At 43.2% G+C, this 18903-nt stretch overlaps 1 protein-coding gene across 1 annotated transcript in view; it reads left to right on the forward strand.

Moving 5' to 3' along the window:
* The first annotated feature begins 11093 nt into the window (after positions 1-11093).
* Positions 11094-18903, forward strand: part of LOC126185163 (histone-lysine N-methyltransferase 2D-like) — a 108731-nt gene continuing 100921 nt past the window's right edge. The window contains exon 1 of the mRNA XM_049928010.1: positions 11094-11173. Within this exon, the coding sequence (XP_049783967.1) occupies positions 11155-11173 (19 nt within the window). The 5' untranslated portion in view covers positions 11094-11154. The remainder of the gene's footprint in view (positions 11174-18903) is intronic.

Genomic DNA, 18903 nt, shown 5'->3' on the forward strand with positions numbered 1-18903 from the left:
CCGAAGCATCTCTGTAACACTTACGTGTTTTTCGAACCTACCGGAAATAAATTTAGCTGCCCGCCTCTGACTTGCTTCGATATCTTCCTTCAGTCCGACCTGGTACGGATCTCAAACCTTGACAGTACTCAAGAATAGGTCGCACCATCGTCGTATATGTGGTATTCTTTACAGGTGAACCTCTATTTCCTAAAATTCTCCCTATAAACTGATGTCGACCATTCGCCTTTCGTACCATAGTTCCCTAATGCTCGTTCCACCCTATTTTGCTTTGCAACGTTACGCCCAGATAATTAAATGACTATACTGTGTGAATCAGATATTAATAATACTGTATCCGAACATAAAATATTTGATTTTCCTACCCATTCGCATAACTTACGTTTTCCCACATTAGTCGCTAGCTGTCATTCATCATACCAATTGGAAATTTTGTCTAAGTCGTTTTGTATCTTCCTGCGTTCACTCAACTTCGACACCTTACTGTACACGACGCTACCATACAAAAATTGTAATAAAGCCACAATAAAGTACACTAATACTATACTACGAAGGTCACTCCAAAAGATATGCACACTACTTTTGTAAAAATACAGTTTTCATTCTGCATGTGTGAAAGTTTTACAGTGGGTAGATACATCCTTCCCGCTTGTTTTCAAACTTAGTTCAACCTGTTCCCGTGAGTGGCGCCGTCACAGCATGTCTTCAAGATGGCTGCTACACTTGACGTTCGTCAGAAGTAACGTGCTGTGATAGAATTCCTGTGCTCTGAAAACGAGACAGTGGGAAACATCCACAAGAGGTTGAAAAAGGTGTATGGAGATGCTGCTGTCGATCGCAGTACAGTAATTCGGTGGGCAAGCAGGTTACGTGATGAAAGCGGGCACGGCAATATTGAGGACTGTCCTCGCAGCGCCAGGCCTCGTACTGCACACACTCCAGACAATGGGCAGAAAGTTAACGAATTGGTGACTGCTGACAGACGCATCACAGTGAACGAATGGTCACGCTACGTTAGGATAGGGGAAGGAAGTGTTTGCAGAATACTGAAAGTGTTGGCGTTAAAAAAGGTTTGTGCCAGGTGGGTTTCCAGGATGTTGACAGTGGCTCACAGAGATACAAGAAAAACGGAATGCAGCGAACTTTTGGAACAGTCGACAATGGTAGAGATGAATTTCTTGTATGAATTCTGGCAGGTGATGAAACATGGCTCCATCATTTTTCACCAGAGACGAAGAGGCAATCAATGGAGTGGCATCGTGCAAATTCACCCAAGAAAACAAAATTCAAAACCACACCTTCTGCTGGAAAAGTTATGGCTATGGTGTTTTTAGATTCCGACGGACTCTTGCTTGTGGACATCATGCCAAGTGGAACCACCATAAATTCTTATTCATATGTGACGACACTGAAGAAAATTCAAGCTCGACTAAGTCGTGTTCGGCCACATCGGCAAAAGCAGGATGTTTTGCTGTTGCACGACAATACACGGCCACATGTCAGTCAAAAAACCATGGAAGCGATAACAAAACTCGGATGGACAACACTGAAACACCCGCCTTACAGTCCTGACCTGGCTCCATGTGACTATCATCTCTTTGTGGAACTGAAAGACTCTCTTCGTGAGATGAAGATGATGACTTCGTGAGATGAAGATGATGGCTCCCTTCTGTACGCTGCCAAACAGTGGCTCCAACAGGTTGGTCTAGAAGTTTACCATGCGGGTATACAGACGCTGTTTCCAAGGCAGTTGAGAGGGATGGAAATTATGTGGAGAAATGAAAATATTGTTCCTAAAGGATGTATCTACACACTGTAAAACTTTCAAACATGTTGAATAAAAGATGGATTTAAAAAAATAGTGTGCATTTCTTTTGGAGTGATCCTCGTATTTTATTTGCTTGGGGTCTAACTAATTTGCTTAAAATGTCCCAACATTATTTCGCACCATATTCTATCGCTCCTCGTAAACGCGTGTGATATGGTGGGACATAAAATTGGAAATCATAGATGAAGGTGAAATGTGTTTCTGAAAGTAACTCCCTTGTTCGAACGTATTCACTATTTGCCTCAAAGATCATTCAATGCTTGTAACGAGTTATGAACGAAACCCACATCATCTGTCTGAAAAGCCAAGTGCAAATAGTTTATTGTGCATTATACCAAAACACGTAGAAATTCAGGAATGTAATTAGGCATAGCTGGCACGGAGAGCCGTTTGTATAACCCTATGACACTAAACGCCTCTCAGTTCATGGTGTAAAGTTGCTGCTACTGGTAAGTGAGGACAGGAATAACAAATTGTATTCAGTGAGACCTCCTTTTGGACGGATTTAGTTTTCTTACTGATTTTTCATTGATGTTTAGTGCAGCTTGTTTCTTCTTCATGTCCAGTTACTTTGACAGCTTTTAAGAATGTATTTCAAACAAAATCAACAAGACAGAGAACCTACAAGGTGTGTACAAGATCACTTTTTCCTCTTCTTTTATATACAGGGTGGTCCATTGATAGTGACTGGCCCAAATATCTCACGAAATAGGCATCAGCCGAAAAAACTACAAAGAACGAAACTCGTCTAGCTTGAAGGGGGAAACCAGATGGCGCTATGGTTGGCCCACTAGATGGCGCTGTCATAGCTCAAACGGATAAAAAAATGGTTCAAATGGCTCTGAGCACTATGGGACTTAACATCTATGGTCATCAGTCCCCTAGAACTTAGAACTACTGAAACCTAACTAACCTAATGACAGCACACAACACCCAGCCATCACGAGGCAGAGAAAATCCCTGACCCCGCCGGGAATCGAACCCGGGAACCCGGGCGTGGGAAGCGTCAAACGGATATCAACTGCGTTTTTTAAAATAGGAGACGCCATTTTTATTACATAGTCGTGTAGCACGTAAATAAGTATGAATGTTTTAGTTGGACCACTTTTTTCGCTTTGTGATTGATGGCGCTATAATAGTCACAAACGTATAAGTACGTGGTATCTGGTACCATTCCGCCAGTGCGGACGGTATTTGCTTCGTGATACATTACCCGTGTTAAAACGGACCGTTTACCAATTGCGCAAAAGGTCGATATCGTGTTGATGTATGGCTAGTGTGATCAAAATGCCCAACAGGCGTGTGCTATGTATGCTGCTCGATGCTGTCGCGACTAATCCGCACATCAGTAGCAGACAAATTGCGCGAGAGTCGTGAATCACAAAAACGTCGGTGTTGAGAATGCTACATCAACATCGATTGCACCCGTACCATATTTCTATGCACCAGGAATTGCATCGCGACGACTTTGAACGTCGTGTACAAAAAATGGCTCTGAGCACTATGGGACTTAACATCTGAGGTCATCAGTCCCCTAGAACTTAGAACTAATTAAACCTAACTAGCCTAAGGACATCACACACATCCATGCACGAGGCAGGATTCGAACCTGCGACCGTAGTAGTAGCGCGGTTCCGGACTGTAGCGCCTAGAACCGCTCCGCCACCGCGGCCGGCGAACGTCGTGTACAGTTCTGCCACTGGGCACAAGAGAAATTACGGGACGATGACAAATTTTTTGCACGCGTTCTATTTAGCGATGAAGCGTCATTCACGAACAGCGGAACTTAAACCGGCATAATACGCACTACTGCTCAACGGAAAATCCACGATGGCTGCGACAAGTGGAACATCAGCGACCTTGGCGGGTTAATGTATGGTGCGGCATTGTGGGAGGAATTGGCCCCGATTTTATCGATGGCAATCTAAATGGTGCAATACATGCTGATTTCCAAGTAATGTTCCACCGATGTCACTACAAGATGTTTCACTGCGTGACAGAATGGCGATGTACTTCCAACATGATTGATGTCCGACACATAGCTCGCGTGCAGTTGAAGCGGTACTGAATAGCATATTTCATGACAGGTGGATTGGTCGTCGAAGCACCATGGCCCGCAAGTTCACCGGACCTGACGTCCCTGGATTTCTTTCTGTGGGAAAGCACATTGTCAATGAATGCATGTGCGAACATTACGGAAGGCGAACTTCTCGCTGTTGAGAGGAATGTCGTTACACGTATTGTCAAATGCATTGTGGTTGACGGACATCATTTATAGCATTTATTGCATTAATGTGATATTTACAGGTAATCAAGCTATAACAGCATGCGTTCTCAGAAATGATAAGTTCACAAAGGTACTTGTATCACATGGGAACAACCGAAATAAAATGTACAAAGTACCTACGTTCCGTATTTTAATTTAAAAAACCTACCTGTTACCAACTGTTCGTCTAAAATTGTGAGCCATATGCTGGTGACTATTACAGCGCCATCTGTCACAAAGTGAAAAAAGTGGTCCAACTAAAATATTCATATTTCTTTACGTAGTACGCGAATATGTAATAAAAAATGGTGGTTCCTATTTTAAAAAACGCAGTTGATATCCGTTTGACCTATTGCAGCGCCATCTAGCGGGCCAACCATAGCGCCATCTGGTTTCCCCCTTCAAGCTAGACAAGATTCGTGCTTTGTAGTTTTTTCGTTTGACGCTTATTTTGTGATATATTTGGCCCGGTCACTATCAATGGACCACCCTGTATATGCCCACGCAAAAATAAATCCGTCACACACAATGCTAACTGCCAAAGCCAACCCTTTATATATTAAAACGCACGAATGGATTGTGAGCAATATTATCGCTTCCCTGGTGGACAAGATTGCGCACCGAAGAGAAGCTCACAAATCTTCGTTGGACTTTTTAGCTTTTTAAAGACAATAAACAACTAAAAGCACATTTTTGTACTCTTTTTTTTTTCAAACGATCCATGGAAGAATGCCGAACGCTCGGTAGTTTAACTTACTTTCAGTTACCGCCCATAGACTGGGGTTACGTGGCCTTTGCGTGGTAGGTATTTAGTCGAATTTTCGTCAATGCTGGTTTTGTTGGCTACACCAGCCTCTACCATCGTACAGCGTAAGGGCAAACAACCTGAAATCGATCCAGGAAGGTGGACTGATTGTTTAATAGATAGCGAGAGACCAACCCTCTCCACCGTAAGAGTCATGAAGCAGTAATTTCGAAGGTAATGAGACTAGATTGTAGTCTATGCCCAATGTCATTTCACCTGTATATCGAGCAAGCGGTAAAGGAAACCAGGGAAAATATTTAAATGGAATTAAAGCTCAGGGAGAAGAACTAAAAACATTGAGCTTTACTGATACCATTGTAATTGTGTCACAGGTGGTAAAGTACTTGAAAGATCAGTTGAACGAAATGTGTAATTTTGCAAAGAGATTATACAATGAATATCAACGAAAGTAAACAAGTTTAATGGAATGTAATCAGTTAAATCAGATGTTCCTGAGGGAATTGAATCAGAAAACGAGATGCAATAGATGGTAAATGATTTTTGCTGTTTAGGCAGCAAAATAACTGATGAAAGCTGAAGCGTAAGCCATTATTCAGACTGGCAATAGCAAGAAAAGCATTTTAACAAAGGTATTTGTTAACATCGAATAAATTTTTATTGTTAGGAAGTGTTTCTGAAAGTATTTAGTTAGAGGAGTGGTAGTCAACTCAGTCCGTACAGTCACTTCTAGGGCGTTCCTGCTTTCATGGCAGTAGGTGGTTTGAAAACATTGTCAATAGGTTTTCTTAAAATTTTGCCATAAACTAATTAGAAAGTAATTATCATTATATGTTTCAACTTGCTGTAACTCTGCTTTATAAATTTTGTGAACTAAAGTGGCTTCCCTACTTCATAGATCACCGTTACTGAGGAACCGGTGAGTGGTTAGAAAATTTTACTGTTAGCATAGATACTTAAGTGGGCGGTAGGTTAAAAAGGTTGACTAATTCTGGTCTAGAGTGTAGTCTTATACAGAAGAGAAACATAGACAATAAAAATTTCTGGCAAGTAGAGAATAGAAGCTTTCGAAATACAACGCAGCAAGTAATATTGGGAGACTTGACAACTGAGGAGGTGCTGACTCGAGTTTGGAAAATGAGAAGCTGTGACGCAACTTGATTAAAGAGATGGATCAGTTGACAGAAAACGTCCTGAGCTATCAATGAATCTCAGTTTGTTAGTGTAGGGAGGCTAAAAATGGTTCAAATGGCTCCGAGCACTATGGGACTCAACTGCTGGGGTCATCAGTCCCCTAGAACTTAGAACTAATTAAACCTAACTAACCTAAGGACATCACACACATCCATGCCCGAGGCAGGATTCGAACCTGCGACCGTAGCAGCAGCGCGGCTCCGGACTGGAGCGCCTAGAACCGCACGACCACCGCGGCCGGCCTGTAGGGAGGCACAGGGGGTAAAAACTATAGAGGGAGATTGACAACAGTAAACAAGTTCATTTGGGTATAGGTTTATAGGTTGCTGTAGGTGTGTAATTCATGGTGGATCGCATCAAACCAATTGGAAGACTGATGAAAACAAAAATTCAGAGATGAAGAGGGTTGCAAAAGATAGTCTAGGGTGGAAAGCGACATCAAACAAATACTCGGACTGAAGACCACAAGAAAAACCACAATCTGGGAATCCAACACCACTCAGTCTCGTTCCTTAAAGGGTCCGTCATAAAAGCCTTCAAATTGCTTGCATCCAGGTTGAGCGACTCTGTACGAGCATTTGGTAACGACCTCGTCTATGAAGGCGTGTGCCAACTGCTCCGTGTAAGTGTGTGAAACGCAGTGGATAATCCGTTACAGGGGTGTCGTGAACTTTACGACCAAGGGCTTTGCAATCCGTGACGTCAACACGGTGTTTGCGACTACAATTAATGTTTTAGCCGTGAATTTTCTGGCCGTTTTACTGCTAAGAACATCCCTACACATTTTATCCGGGCTTAGGCATGTTAATTGGCATGTTGATACTTATATTTCTTTTTTTTTTTCCTCCTGCACCATTACTGCAGCAAATGTACTTTATGTATTTTAATTTCCAACACAATTTTTTGTGTGATAAAATAGATTTTAAACATCTTAAATCCCTCTAATCGTCCAATATTCTTGTCTTTACCTTTAGTCAAAGTTAAGGTAGATGTTATATCTATTTTGAAGATGTAAGCGAGTGGGATATTTCTTAATTTCGGCTGAAGCCTTTACTGCGTCCTTCTACGGATTATTTATTAGAAAATATACGTTTGGATGTTTCTGATGTATTGAGGACATTAGTTTCTTGTGCCAGATTTCGACTGCAGTTTCTGTCCTGTACCGCTAGGGTTTTCCATCCTCTGATTGACCATACAGTCTGCGAACTGCGTGGCCTTTTTTCCACAGGCCAACTCCTCCAGTTTCATCATCATCTGCGCATCAACACTGTTTAGCGAACACTGCATCACACGTATGGCAAAACAATCGAACTTTGTCTCTGTCTTTCTATTCGCCCGTTGATCCCAGTTCTTGTATTTTCTTCCACAGACGTTGGTCGAAGTGAAAATCGCAACCGGTAAGGGATAATTCGGGGAACATTGTTTTCATAGCTGTGTGTAACACTGTGGTTTTCGGTGACCACTCAGGCATCTTATTGCACTGAAGCGCCAAAGAAACTGGTATGCGCATGAATATTCAAATACAGAGCTATGTAAACAGGCAGAATACGGCGCTGCTGTCGGCAACGCCTGTCTATGCAAGACAGAAAGTGTCTGGCGCAGTTGTTAGATCTGTTACTGCTGCTACAATGGCAGGATATCAAGATTTAGGTGAGATTGAACGAGGTGTCATAGTCGGCGCACGACCGATGGGACACAGCGTCTGCGAGATAGCGATGAAGTGGGGATTTTGCTGTACTAACAATTCACGAGTGTACTGTGAATATCAGGAATCCGGTAAAACATCAAATCTCAGACACTGCTGCGGCTGGAACAAGATCCTGCAAAAACGGCACCAACGACGACTGAAGAGAATCGTTCAACGTGACAGAAGTGCAACCCTTCCGGAAATTGCTGCAGATTTCAATTTCGGGCCATCAACAAATGTCAGCGTGCGAACCATTCAAAGAAACATCGTCGATATGGTTCAAAATGGTTCAAATGGCTCTGAGCACTATGGGACTTAATATCTTTGGTCATTAGTCCCCTAGAACTTAGAACTACTTAAACCTAACTAACCTAAGGACATCACACACATTCATGCCCGGGGCAGGATTCGAACCTGCAACTGTAGCAGTCGCGCGGTTCCGGACTGAGCGCCTAGAACCGCTAGACCAGCGCGGCCGGCCCGTCAATATGGTCTTCGGCAGCCGAAAGCCGAAGACCCACTCGTGTATCCTTGGTGAATGCAGGACAAAAGCCTTTACGCCTCGCCTGGGGCCGTCAACACCGACATTGGACTCTTGATGACTGGAAACATGTTGCCTGGTAGGACGAGTCTCGTTTCAAATTGGATCGAGCGGATGGACGCGTACGGGTATGGAGGCAACATCATGAATCCATGGACCCTGCATATCAGCAGGGGTCTGTTCAAACCGATGGAGGCTTTGTAATGGCGTGGGGCGTGTGCAGTTGGAGTGATATGGAACATCTGATACATCTAGATACAACTCTGATACGTGACACGTACGTAAGCGTCCTGTCTGATGACCTGCATCCATTCGTGTCCATTGTGCATTCCGACGGACCTGGGCAACTCCAGCAGGACCATGCCTCACCCCACACGTACAGAATTGCTACAGAGTGGCTCCAGGGACGCTCTTCGGAGTTTAAACACTTCCGTTGGCCGCCAAACTCCCCAGACATGAACATTATTGAGCGTATCTGGAATGCCTTGCTGCGTGCTGTTCACAAGAGATCCCCACTCCCCCGTACTCTTACGGATTTCTGGTGTCAATTCCCTCCAGCACTACTTCAGACATTAGTCGAGTCCATTCGACGTCGTGTTGCAGCACTTCTGCGTGCTCGCGGGGTCCTACACGATATTAGGCAGGTGTACCAGTTCCTTTGGCTCTTTAGTGTATTTCAGTGTGTAACAATGTGGTTTTCGGTGACCACTCAGTGATCTTATTATTAAATCCTGGAAAATCCTTTTCATATTTATTTTGAATTTTATCTCATCATAATCATCATCATCATCATCATCAGTTAAAACTGATTATGCCTTTCTGCGTTCAGTCTGGAGCATAGTCCCCCTTATAAAATTCCTCTATGACCCCCTATTCAGTGCTAACATTGGTGCCTCTTCTGATGTTAAGCCTATTACTTCAAAATCATTCTTAACCGAATCCAGGTACCTTCTCCTTGGTCTATCCTGACTCCCCCTACCATCTACTGCTGAACCCATGAGTCTCTTGGGTAACCTTGCTTCTCCCATGCGTGTAACATGACCCCACCATCTAAGCCTGTTCGCCCTGACTGCTACATCTATAGAGTTCATTCCCAGATTTTTTTTTGATTTCCTCATTTTGGACACCGTCCTGCCATTGTTCCCATCTACTAGTACCTGCAATCATCCTAGCTACTTTCATACCCGTAACCTCAACCTTATTGATAAGGTAACCGGAATCCACCCAGATTTCGCTCCCATACAACAAAGTTGATCGAAAGATTGAACGGTGCACAGATAACTTCTTGCAGAAGAGAGGAGATCATAGCTGAGTGCTCACTGCATTAGCTTTGCTACACCTCGCTTCCAGTTCTTTCACTATGTTGCCATCCTGTGAGAGTATGCATCCTAAGTACTTGAAACCGTCCACCTGTTCTAGCTTTGTTCCTGCTATTTTGCACTCAGTCCGTTTATATCTCTTACCCACTGACATTACTTTCGCTTTGGAGATGCTAATCTTCATACCATAGTCCTTACATTTCTGATCTAGCTCTGAAACATTACTTTGCAAACTTTCAATCGAATCTGCCATCACAACTAAGTCATCCGTATATGCGAGACTGCTTATTTTGTGTTCACATATCTTAATCTCACCCAGACAGTCAATTGTTTTCAACATATGATCCATAAATAATATGAACAACAGTGGAGACAGGTTGCAGCCTTCTCTTACCCCTGAAACTACTCTGAACCATGAACTCAATTTACCGTCAACTCTAACTGCTGCCTGACTATTTATGTAAAGACCTTTAATTGCTTGCAAATGTTTGCCTCCTATTCCATAATCTAGTAGAACAGACAATAACTTCCTCCTAGAAACCCGGTCATGTGCCTTTTATAGATCTATAAAGCATAGATACAATTCCCTGTTCCACTCGTAACGCTTCTCCATTATTTGCCGTAAGCTAAAGATCTGGTTCTGACAACCTCTAAGAGGGCTAAACCCACACTGATTTTCATCCAATTTGTCCTCAGCTAATATGGTTCAAATGGTTCTGAGGACTATGGGACTTAACGTCTGAGGTCATCAGTCCCCTAGAACTTAGAACTACTTTAACCTAACTAACCTAAGAACATCAAACACATCGATGCCCGTGGCTGGATTCGAACCTGCGACCGTAGTGGTCGCGCGGTTCCAGACTGTAGCGCGTAGAACCGCTCGGCCATCCCGGCTGGCCCTCAACTAATACTCGCAGTTTCCTTTCAACAATACCCGAGAAGATTTTACCCACAACGCTGATTAAAGAGATACCTCTGTAGTTGTTACAATCTTTTCTGTTTCCATGTTTAAAGATTGGTGTGATTACTTTTATCTGGGAGCAAAAAAAGTAAACAGGAAACACATTCGTCTCCTCTTCTGCGCTTCTGACGTCGACATGTATTGTGTTAAACCGGCTGGTCGGAAGTGCCCGTGGCACCTACAACAGGCTCAGAGACGCCACGGTCGGAAGGTCCACTTGGCTGCTGCTGCTATGTCGCGAAACGGAGGGAAGCAGCGAGGGTCACCGCATGCGGTCACAGCCAGTCGACCTCTGTTAACGGTACATCGTCAGCTGGTCCGATGCGCCAGTCGTCTGCGGCGGAAGGAAACGCTCTACTCGTATAACCAGAGCTTCCGATATTTGGAGCCGGTCGCCTCGAAAGTGAAACTGAGTTTTCCCAAAGGCTCCGCGGCGGTAAGGAAAAGGGGGGAGGGGGGGGGGAGACTGCGAGTGCCCCTCCAGCCTGTAGCGGCTTTGGCCTGCGCCGGCGTCCTTTCTCCGGACTTATAAAGCGGCGGGCGCGCCGCCCCGCGCCTAGATCGCTACACGCCGGCCGCGCCACTCCCTGCAGACATGTGGCTCCTCATTGCAGGTAAGTCGCACCACGCAGTCACCTACTGTTCGCGCTGAGCTCGTAACTTACGTTGCAGGGTTCAATACCTTTTATGCTTTCGGTATCTTCCTCCTTCTGTTCTGGTAAATATTTCCCGGTTTTACTCCTTTGCGGTTTCTTTGGTGTGTAGTACCCTGCGTTGCGGGCACCATAAAATGAAGACACGACTAACTTATTATTACTACTGTAATAATGTTTTGGTTCTGTTCTGCCCAACCGTATAACTGAACAGACAGCAGTTATATTGCTCGAACAGTCCACCGGTATACTGCCGGTGCATAGTGTCCAACGGGCACAATATTTCGGCGATCAGCGCACCTGACGATGACATGTCTGATCGCCGAAACGTTGTGCCCGTTGGACACTATGAACCGGCAGTATACCCGTGGACTGTTCGAACAACAAATACGCCGGGAGAAACTCAAGAATCACAGCAGTTATATTGCTTTTGTTTCTTAGTTTTAACCTTTAAGTTTTCTCTGCAAAGCAATCCCCGCCGCGGGATTATGAGATATCTACTAACTGATACTGTGCAATAGGGCGTCACGGATTGCGCGAGACTATTTTAGGAGACAATGGTTTAAATCTAGGTGTAGGCGGAAGGCCCGCGCGGGTTACTTTCACCGGCGCCGCGTGCGTTGGTCCGTTAGGTTGCAAAGTGTGGCTAGGTCCTTGGGCGGCGTCAGCTGCGGGCCGCGACAGCGATACGAAGGCCGAGGCCCCTGCGACGTCACGCCCACAGGCTCAAACGGCACATACAGCTCCGTTCTCTCGTTTCACAGGCTTAACAATTACAGTACACTATCGTAGTTCTTCGAGAATGTGGAGGCGATTGTTTCCTTCTTTTTCGTCTCAGACTACTCTTCCACAGTCCTGTAGTCTGCCACAAACTTGGAATTTGTGCTAGTGCTTGTCTCGTGATAGAAATACAATGAAGCATTTACATAGTTACTTGTTTTTACTTTCACGGAAAAATATGGACTAATTATCTTATTTTCTCGTACAATGTCTCCACTGCAGCTTTCAAGTGCCATTGATACGTAGCAGAATTGTCTGTTTCGGTCCGAGTTGTGCTTACAGAAATTTATAAAATAGTTTGCGAAGAAGACCGTAAATGTGAAATTATGTTTCAGGCAGAGAAAAACTGTGAGTCCATTCAATCAAAAGTATTTTCGACACTGCATAATTATCTCTAAAAGACCTCATCAACATTTTTCATTAAAATTATACGCTTTGCACGCAACGAAAAATTTAAAAAGACCAACCAACAGTTCACTTTTTGTCCATATGAGAGGAATTGCATTCTGTTTTCTTTCTGTTCTTGTATTTATGTTGCTTTCGTTCATAGACCTTGTGAATTATTTCGGTGGGAATGATTTTGGTGTGTCAATTATTGGTATAACTGACGTTACTGTGAAGTTACTGCTTTGAATTTTCGCCCTGAATGGATTTTATATCGTGTTGCTTTTTCAGTTCTAAATAATAAATGTTAGTTATTGACATCAAATACTGGGGTGTGTTTAGTGAAACAGGGTCGAGCATAAATTAGAATCATGGTGTAGTAAAACTCTATGGTACACGCACTGAATGATTCGGAATAATCAAAATTACGATGCACTTTATTTAACAGAAATGTTATAATAGGTTAAAGAGTATACTAGAATATCTGAAGATTGCGCTATCAGTATGTAAACATAAAATACACTCATTTTGAGTTGAATACAGAGAGTGTAACTGATAAGAATACTTTTCAAAATAAAAGCCTTTTCCATACTATTTCCGTACATTGGGAGTAAGGAGATAGACAAATATGAATATGCTTACTCAAGATTACATAGAAATATGTTTCTAAAATAAGTCTGAAGATGTCCGAATGTTAAAAAGTTTTTAATGTGCCCTGTTTCGCCCTATTTATCTTCTTAGTTTCAGTTCATTTTAAACAAAACATTGGTTCCTTAATTGGTCAGATCTTATTTTCTTTATTATTATTGGTTGTAACAAGTGTTATAAGTAAGTAGTGGAAAAAGCCACAGATGTAATCAATAAATTTACATTAGATTTAACAATAATTTCCATAAATTTATGGGATACATTTTTATGATTCTGTAGTAGGTCCGTTTCTTAGAAAGACAGAGTATGAAAGGAGTGGACTTTCCGAACTTCTTATGCTATTTATGTCGTAAGTATTTGTTAAAGAGCCTACCTTTGCAAGGACATACCCTGCTTATCCACCTTTGAACTTGATAATCGAGGGCTCTCTTTATGCGAAACAAATTCGACCTTTTTGGCTCTATAAATTGCAGCGTGCTGAAAAGCGAACTCATAAAAAAAGTTGCGTAAGTCACGAATTACGCAACGCACCGTGTGCTGTGATGCAATGCTGCAGAATGCGAAGCCGAGAAACTTGAAACAGGCAAGTTGCTTCCCACGTCGGATACCAGATACAGCTTCAGCCATGTGGTCCTTCAGCGTCTCAGATTCGGCACAGCGGTTTATTGTCTCCTCCACTTTGAAGTGCGACCGTGAGACATGATTATGCAGATGCCGTCTGCTTTGTTTTTCATAAATAGTGTGATTATAGCATCAAGCGACGATTCTGGATGGTAGACGAGAATGAATTATGCAGTGGAAATAGTATTCAAGAACTAAGTCCAAATACTTTTTTTTTTTAAAAAAAGAAAAGGATCTTGCTGGAAGACTACACTTGACATTAGTGAAGCATATACTTCCAGTATTTCTTATTTATCAACAACACTCGTTACTGGTTGCTTGTTTACATTATGAATTTTTATTGTTCAATTTTGACATGGGAGATGTGAATTATATGCTGTTTTGGACATATACTAGACATAAAACTAAGAAATTAAAATAAACCCACTGGAAACTTTTGGTCATTTCTAAACTTTAACGATTGTTGTTGTATGTTACTCCGAATATACTTCTGTGACGAAGTAGGCGGGTTTTTAAACCTAACGAAACGGTGAAAATAATCATGTGCTTATTTCAGATCATGTTAGCCTGTGACTCACGAACTTCCGCATAGCACAATGGCGAAAAAGGCGTTTAACGTTGAACACTTGCCTCGTAAAAATAAATTGCTAGTCGTGGGTGCAAATTTCAGTAATTTGACTCTTAAGTAGAGTAACGTTAAAGCCACTTAGAGTTCAGTGTAAACAATTAGGTGTCGTCAAGGATTTTTCGGTGCTCTCAGGTTAGTCTGTCGCGTCCTTGCGGCAGTGATTTGCATGTAAAGCAACGCTTGACCTTGGGTGGTATTGCCGGTTCGACTGACGGAGTCAGGGCGAATATCTCAGCCACGTTTACAGTGCTGGGTGCTCGAGTATCAGAGGAACTCGTCTGTAGTTTTCTGCGTTTGCTTAGAAGTATAGGCTTTAACAGAAGGCATTCTGGAAATATGTTAGTTTAGCAACGTAGTGATAGCATATCTCACTGCAGTTGCTAAAGCAGGGTATTCTATTGGGCCGACTCAGCACATTACCTAGCTCCGGGAGCAGAGATTTAGTCACTCATAGTGAAGCGTTTTCTGTAAAGTATGATGTCTTCTTCATTTATGACAACCATAGGAATCCTCTTACAAGGTTATACGTGGATGGACAACGAACTAGGGCGCAGAAGTTCTCAAGGTACTTGTTTGTAAATGTAAGCTTTGTTCAAAATGATATTGCATATTCCTGAATTGAATTAGATATGGAGTATTGGTACATCATTCGTGGCAGAATGTTGCGTCATTCAAAGAGCTTGTGGGAACCATTTCTAAGAAAATAACATTGATATACTTGCAGGATCGATCGATATACTTAGTCAATTACAAAATCAAAATTTATCCAGCTCTTTGAGCTGCTTGGGATTATTTCCCTAAATCACTTACCCAAATATCACGATCTTTCTTTTTTTCAAAATGTTCAAATGTGTGTGAAATCTTATGGAACTTAACTGCTAAGGTCATCATTCCATAAGCTTACACACTACTTAACCTAAATTATCCTAAGGACAAACACACACCCCCATGCCCAAGGGAGGACTCGAACCTCCGCCGGGACCAGCCGCACAGCCCATGAATGCAGCGCCCTAGACCGCTCGGCTAATCCCGCGCGGCTTTTCTTTTTCTACTCCGCTTCTAATGATCTAATGATCTAATCCGCTCTGACCGCTCATCTACCGAGCCGGACGAGGAAAAGGTAGACATGCTACTTTTATACGGCGAATGTCAAAGAAATGCTGTCGAAACAGTACGGCGGTATAAGGACGGCGAAGCCGATCGTCGCTGTCCGTCGCGACAGGCAATTGACCGAATTATGAGGTCACTAGTGTGAACAGGCAGCTTGAATGTCAAAGAGAGGACGAGCAGGAAGACTGCAACTGACAGAGCACATAAAGAAGCTGTCCTGGCTACGACACACTTATCAGTCCGCACGGTGGCACGAAAAGCATTGCCAAGGAGTGTGGGATCAGCCAGGCGAGAAGCATTCGCATCTTATAGCGACATAAATTCCACCCGTGTAATCTGTTTCTACATGAGGCACTCGAAGGACTTGATTTCGACCATAGCACAGAATGTTGTCGGTTTGCTCTGCAGCGCCTGGGAGATGACACTACGTTCTTCGAAAGTGTGCTCTTTACCGACAAAGCACATTTTACGAACCACGTAATGTGGATTTACGTAATATGCACTACTAGGCAGCTCAAAACCCACGCTAGCTTCGTCAGGTACAACACGAACGACAGTGTAGCGTAAACGTATCATGCGGCCTGGTTAGAAATTCCATTGTGGGACCTTACATCAACCCAAGGGTGTTAAATGATAATACGTATGCACACTTACGAAAATTCCACATGTTTTTCTGGAAGATGTAACACTGGTTAAGCGACAGTGTCTTTGTTCCAACAAGGCTAATTTGTGGTAAGGTCTTATAGGACCGCCGGCCGGAGTGGCCGAGCGGTTCTAGGCGCTACAGTCTGGAACCGCGCTACCACTACGGTCGCAGGTTCGATTCCTGCCTCGGGCATGGATGTGTATGATGTCCTTAGGTTAGTTAGGTTAAAGTAGTTCTAAGTTCTAGGGAACTAATGACCTCAAAAGTTAAGTCCCATAGTGCTCAGAGCCATTTGAACCATTTCTTATAGGACCAAACTGCTGAGGTCATCGGTTCCTCAACATGTCTATTGCTCAGCTCACTCTTCCCAACAAGTCTGTGGTAAGGTCTTATAGGACCAAACTGCTGAGGTCATCGGTTCCTCAACAAGGTTACTGCTCAGCTCACTCTTCCTGCGTTGCAACGCATATACTAAACGAAAAGTTTCCTGACCGTTAAATAGACCTAAATGCTTCAGTACAATGGCCGGCCAGTTCCCCTGATTTCTCTCCTCTTAATTTCTGTCTATCGGGACCAATAAAAGATGCAGTCTATCGTGAAGCCCCAACTACGCCAGACGATACGCGCCGTCGAATCGGCACAGCATAAAGCAGCTATCATCCAATGTGTTTTCAGCTGTCCATCTCTCTCTCTCGAACGATAATTTCAAATTTGCCTTGCATTCGATGGCAGACAGTGTGAGCACAAGCTTAAGTAAACAGTAAAACCACATTTCGTTAGCCGGCCGGGGTGGCCGAGCGGTTAAAGGCGCTACAGTCTGGAACCGCGCGACCGCTACGGTCGCAGGTTCGAATCCTGCCTCGCGCATGGATATGTGTGATGTCCTTAGGTTAGTTAGGTTTAAGTAGTTCTAAGTTCTAGGGGACTGATGACCTTAGAAGTTAAGTCCCATAGTGCTCAGAGCCATTTGAACCATTTTGAACATTTCGTTAAGAAAAGCATTTATTTTGTGGGTGAGATTTCGTCAGTCACTCTGAACAGAGTGTTTGGTTTTTTTAAAATGTGTATTCACTCTAATGACAAATGGCTGAGCACTATGGGACTTAACTTCTGAGGTCATCAGTCCCCTAGAACTTAGAACTAGTTAAACCTAACTAACCTAAGTACATCACACATCCATGCCCGAGGCAGGATTCGAACCTGCGACTGTAGCAGTCGCGCGGTTCCAGACTGTAGCGCCTAGAACCGCTTGGCCACATCGGCCGGCCTCTAATGACAACATCGAGTAGTTTCTACAGACACATTCGTACGACAGTAGGGTATTTTAAGAAGTATTCAGGCATCACCAGACAAGGAAAGGTCAGGTATTATTATTATTATTATTATTACCATTATTCTATAAATCGAAGGACGTTAATTAACTAGTTTATTTCTTCCGTGACTAGGGCTGTTTATTATTATGAAGTATGAACGACCGACGTTTCTGTTTCGGCTTTGACAAGCAAGCAGCAGCAAGGAGGCTTGAAACGGAAAAAGTTGCACCTGTTTCCACGAGGATCTGGAAATGTACCCACAGTTGAAACAGTTTTCCTAAGTTCCATATGATGCGCCGAAGACCCATGTACAAAACTCATAGCTGATCCTTTATCTGTGTCGTACCGGAAATGGGGTTTTTCTTAGTGGCATAGGACTTTCTTTCCAGTCACGAGCCGGCCGCGGAGGTCTAGCGGTTCTAGGCGCGCAGTCCTGAACTGCGCGACTGCTACGGTCGCAGGTTCGAATCCTGCCTCGGGCATGGATGTGTGTGATGTCCTTAGGTTAGTCATTATTAATAAGAAACATATCATTGTACTCATCTTTTCATGCGCTTTCGAATGCTATTTAAAAAGGTATATCATTCCATTAAAAAAATGATACTTGCTTCAGTACCTCGATCTATATGTTTTTTAAGACTCTATCACACTACAAAGCATGTGCCCCTTAGTGTACTATCATTTGCTGAAAACCTCTTTTCTGTATCTAGAACCGTTCACGAAATAAAAAGGGTGTTATGTAACTCACCCTGCATACAGAGTGATAAGCTGCCCGTACCTACAGGTTTCATGCAACGCACAATGCCTTCAAAAACCGCCGGCCGCTGTGGCCGAGCAGTTCTAGGCGCTTCAATCTGGAACCGCGCGACCGCTACGGTCGCAGGTTCGAATCCTGCCCCGGGCATGGATGTGTGTGAAGTCCTTAGGTTAGTTAGGTTTAAGTAGTTCTAAGTTCTAGGGGACTGATGACGTCAGATGTTAAGTCCCATAGTGCTCAGAGCCATTTGAACCAAAAACCAAAGGGGAGATTTTCATGTTCTCTCGCTTGCTGTGCGCAAACTATTAGTACTACAGAAAAACTGGAGAAGTCGGTTTTGTAGGAAATTTAATGTAATGCACTTATTTAATTTTTTACTGCGATACATTTTCGTTAGAGGTCACGGTTTTCAGATATTCAAGAAATATGCATACTAAGGCCACTTTTATACGTTATTCTTAAATAACTGGAGAACTATGGCGTGCAGCGAAATTGAATGCCAGTAAAAAATTTAACTCTACATTAAATTTTCTACAGAAGCTCTTTTACATATTTTATGTAGAACTAATGGTTCGCATATAGTGAGCGAGAGAATGTGACAGTCCCGTGTGTCGTTTTTGAAGGTATTGAGGGATGCATAAAACCCATAGGTAGGGGCAGTGAATCATCCTGTATAAACAGAGAAGAAAAAACATTATGGCCAATGTCTACTGCGAGGTTGGATGTCGCCTGGTGGCGTTGCGGAAAATGATATGGCAAGGAAAGTATATGGGGGGATCAAAGACAGATGGGGAATCATTCTAG

The sequence above is a fragment of the Schistocerca cancellata genome, chromosome 4 (assembly GCF_023864275.1).
Source record: "Schistocerca cancellata isolate TAMUIC-IGC-003103 chromosome 4, iqSchCanc2.1, whole genome shotgun sequence".
NCBI classification, from domain to species: domain Eukaryota; kingdom Metazoa; phylum Arthropoda; class Insecta; order Orthoptera; family Acrididae; genus Schistocerca; species Schistocerca cancellata.